This window comes from Monopterus albus, unplaced genomic scaffold, assembly GCF_001952655.1.
Source record: "Monopterus albus unplaced genomic scaffold, M_albus_1.0 scaffold176.1, whole genome shotgun sequence".
Lineage (NCBI taxonomy): Eukaryota > Metazoa > Chordata > Actinopteri > Synbranchiformes > Synbranchidae > Monopterus > Monopterus albus.
Genome location: NW_018128056.1, coordinates 288407 through 292962, shown reverse-complemented (window position 1 = coordinate 292962; position 4556 = coordinate 288407). Strand labels below are relative to the sequence as shown.

The 4556-nt window shown below is 41.4% G+C and overlaps 1 protein-coding gene across 1 annotated transcript in view; it reads left to right on the top strand.

Moving 5' to 3' along the window:
• The window catches only part of grin3ba (glutamate receptor, ionotropic, N-methyl-D-aspartate 3Ba), a gene marked incomplete at its 3' end in the record, with an annotated part of 64328 nt that overhangs the window by 56941 nt on the left and 2831 nt on the right, over positions 1 to 4556 (top strand). Inside the window, exon 9 of the mRNA XM_020616646.1 lies at positions 4383 to 4534. Within this exon, the coding sequence (XP_020472302.1) occupies positions 4383 to 4534 (152 nt within the window). The remainder of the gene's footprint in view (positions 1 to 4382; positions 4535 to 4556) is intronic.

The following is a 4556-nucleotide window of genomic DNA, read 5'->3' as shown; positions in this document are numbered from 1 at the left end:
TCACTTATCAAATCATTCACTAACAGAGATTTAGATGACAGAGATCTGATATTTAATAGTCCACATTTGATTGTCCTATTACTTTCTACTATAAGAAGAGTCATCTTAATTTTAATTTGGTTCTTATGAATAACTCCTCTGGAGTTGATTCTTGATTTATATAATTTAGGTAGGCGGGGGACAGACAGTCTCCATGGGGTACTGGGAGTGTTGGGTGGGTAGCAGCTGCAAGGAGACAGCAGAGAGGCGTGTAAGACTGCGACCCTGCATCCTGGACTCAACTCTGGGTTGTCATAATTTAGGTTGTAAAACAAACTCGTCCAGATTTCTAGATAAAAGAGCTGCACAAATACAGAAAACAGGAAATGAGTACGGTTTACCGCAGGAAACAGCAGTCCGAAACTAGTTTTTAGTTGCAGCCATAAAATGTTCATCTTGTATACAGTAAGTGTAGCAAAAAATGTACTCGTATTTCCATTTCCAATAAATGTGACTGTGGAAACAGACGATAGCTACAAAAACTAGCAGAGGCTAATCAGATCAGCCAGCAGAGTCAGACTGTACATTTTGCTGGTTATACCAAAATTAAACAGGACAAACATCAGGAGAAAAATCTATAAAACCAATGTAATAAAGTTACATTTGCAGTCTGAAGTAAATTAGTTAATTCGTTTTGGCAGATTTTAGCTGATCTCTTCCAGCCCTAATACACACCATAAATCATGGTCTATCACTGCATTCGATACTGAGTTCATGGAAGCTTCATCATTTGCTTCATTTGAACTTCACATCCAAGTTTAAACTTTGTGTATAGAAAGTCAAACTTCAATAACAAAACTTAATAGCACTGACCACATTGTTTGATTAGGTGATAATCTCTCAGAACCACAATGAAAAGACACAATATCAAGCAGAGCCTGGCAGCAAAGACATCGTAACAAAGAAATATTACAGAACAAAAACTGTAATTTTAACCTTATGAAAGATCATAACCTCCCCGCTTTCAAAACAGTTTTAATCAGGATTTGTTTCAGAATAAGAAAGTAAAAAAACTTTTACAAACCTAAATAAAGTATTTTGGAGCAAACCTGACGTGCACGAGTGTGTATGTGAGTGAGCGGCTGTGTGGGGAATTTGAGTGACAGCTTTGGGACTTGAGTCTTGTGATGGAATATGCCTATGTCTCAGGGAGAGAATCAAAACAAATGACAAGTGGCTGCCCACTTGTATTCCACAATTTGAGTGCTCTGAAGAAATGTGGATGGAGATAGGCCGATGACAGAAAAGTGCCGCCTGTCTGCTGGAAAAATGAAAGCGAACGGAGACAGAGACAAAGCAATGGAATTTGGAGAGGAGCTGAGGGATAAAGAGAAGCATGGAGTGAAGCAGAGTCTGAATAAAAGTGAAGAGATGACAGAGATAAGGAGCAGACTAAGTGAGGGAGAGACTAGCAGCAGCGGTGGTAGAGAGATGACCTCGACCAGAGAAGAGCAAGGGTGAAAGGGACGACTGAGGCCAAGGAACACAGCACGGAAATGCAAGAGTCACAGGAGTTAAGGAAGTTTAGACCGTCTCTGCCATATAGGAAGCAGTTATGTGAATTTTCACTATCCTGTATCTGTGCTCACACACCTAGATAACCAGCACACATACACACAAACAAGCAGTTGCTAGGCCTGATAGAATCACACAAACACTGTTGGCATGACTGTCTTAGACTGCAGAACAGATGAAATGAAGCAAATCCCCAGGCAGTCTTGTATAGCAATATATCTCCAAGAGGGTCTTTTGATTTTAAGCTGTGGGACCGATTTGTTTTGTACCTGCAGAACTACAGGGTGTAATGCAAAACAGATGCAATTTCAAAGTCTGGGTAGGGCAGAGCAACAATGTTTTGCAGCTTTCAGCTTGTGTAACGATGCATGAATGTGCCGTTGAAAAATAACTTGCATCGCTCTTTACTCAATTAAAATTATTATAGTTATATAATTTTATAGCTGTAAATAGAGTATGTTTTATTGCTGTAATTACTCCACATACTGCTGATGTTTTACCCTTAGCTAGAAGGAAATAGAGATGACCAAGGCAATACCAGTCAAGGGATGATGAAACACACAAGTAACAGATGAATATTTAATGCACTATACTAATGATTTTCATTACTTCCTGCAAAATTCTAAAATATGATATCATATATTTTAACTTTAGCTGTATACCAATAATATTTTATCAGCACAGTGTACATGTTGCATCTAAGCCATCAGTCTACAAAGTTACCAATAACTGCACCAGTTATTTGCACATAGTAGAGCAAGAAGTGTAACTCTAAAATTCAGTGGCAGAAGCTGTCTGAAAAATAATTCATACTCAGCCAATGTACTTAAATATGGCACTAAACAATACCTTAAATTCATGGTGGTTATTTGCATGGATTGAAACCACTCTACTGTAAAGCCAGTACAAATGTATTTATTATTAACTGCGTATTTATTGCATGGTGATTTTCTTCTTCAGTCAAAGTTGTGAAAATGAAGTGCAGCTACAAATGCAGTCAGGAAATGGCTACAAAAGCCACCTGCGATAAAACACTAGACTCCAGTGGTAAATACAAAGGAACATCAACAGGAGAACCAGTCACAAAAAAAGCTATAATGCCAGCATGTTGGCAAGTTCCTGTGCAGATGGGATGTAACTGACCTTTGTTTGGCCTTTCTGCAAAACTGGGTCTTTTATCTGTAACCAGAGGGGATGAGTGTGAAGAGAGCATGGAGTGGATGGTCTGCCTCATAGACTCTGATAAGTGCTTTGCAACTGACTGCTTTGGTGATAAGGTCAGGATAGGTAAGAGGTAGCAGCTTGAGCTACTTTTTATGCCGTATGGTTAATTTTTATCGACTCTCGGAGTGTGGGGACTAAACAGATTTTATAGCTGCAAAGAATGGTATTTTCTCTTTGTTTTGGTTTTCAAAGTATGTATCATAAAATTGCAAGTAAACCATAAAATTACCAGTAGACCCCATGCTGGACCTCTCTGCAGTTTGCAAACAGGGCAAACAGGTCAGTGGATGATACAGTCACCATGGCACTGCATTACATCCTGCATTACATCCTGTAACACCTCGACTCCCCAGGGACCTGTGCACGGGTCCTCTTTGTGGACTTCAGCTCAGCGCTCAACACCATCATCCCAGACATCCTCCACTCTAAACTGAGCCAGCTCACTGTGCCTGCCCCCACCTGAGTCAGTGCCCCAGCCTGGCCACCCTGTCCAAATTTTCAAGATCTGCCCCCTGTATGTGAGAGGTTGATTGCTGAACATGTACCACTTAATATTCTTCAGGCCAGCTTCATGGAGACCTGTCTGAAAACACTGAGCTGAAGTCTAACAAACTTAAAATACTAAAGTACAGCATTAACATTAATTGAGGGACACAAGAGATGGGAGCATTGTGTGCAGGCTTTGGTGAAGGCTGCATCACAAATAAATAAATAAGTAACTAGGACTTTGACATTTGCACCCCATCTGCTGAAGGGAGTCTGGCGAGTGGAGTCAGAATTGATCCCATTCCAGCCTTTAAGGTGCATTCTGGCTTCTTGATATTAGCTGAGAAAGGACCTGACCTGGCAGATGGGGGGGCAGGAGGAATGGAAACGAGTATCAGGCACCACGGTTCACTTTCACATGTGATGTTTCACAGTGGAAGACGAGTCTAGGATGCCTCTCAAGGCCCTGACACAAAGGCCAGCATGTTGGAATTTTTTTTTTTTTGCCTTCTCTCACAAGTTTATCTACATTCGACTCTGTGCCGGTTTGTCTCTGGCTCCCCCTGCGGTTTTGCATGCAGGTCACGAGTTCAGTGTCTCGTCTAATATTTCGCTCTGCCATGTCACAGTGGAGATCACTTAATCTTGTATAGTGACGATCATTGACAAATGCCGTTTAGTCTGATCCTGCCATCACGTTTGTGGTGGGCAGCTTCTCAAACACTGGCTGTAAGTATGGAATGTGATGGAGGGAGGAACAGACTCCTCAATACCAGAATCTGATCTGCCACAGTTGTTTTGTATCACAGTATTCACTGCCACCACCAGCATTAGTAGTTTAGTGCTTTGACTCCCTACACAAATACTGTACCAGAAAAATCCCAAGACAGTGTATTTGAACTGTACTTGGCAGAAAACATGGTTGATTCTGATTCCAGCTGAAGCCTGTAAACACACAAATCTCCTTTTCCAGAGGGCATCTGCCCTTTGGCTAACTGTAGCTGCCTGACTGTGGTTTCTGCACAAAAAAGACAAACTTAGACTCAGACATGGTGTTGCTCTCAGCTTTGTGTTACCTTTACAAGATGTATTTATATCTGTATTTGTCTCCTTCTCAGGCTACGGCATCGGCCTGCCCCAGGGCTCTCCTCTAACTCGTAATGTGTCAGAGTTCATAAGTCACTACAAGTCTGACGGCTTCATGGACATGCTGCATGACAAATGGTATAAGGTTGTGCCCTGTGGGAAGCGAATCTTTGCATTCACCGAGGTAAGTCATTGGTGAAAGAGTG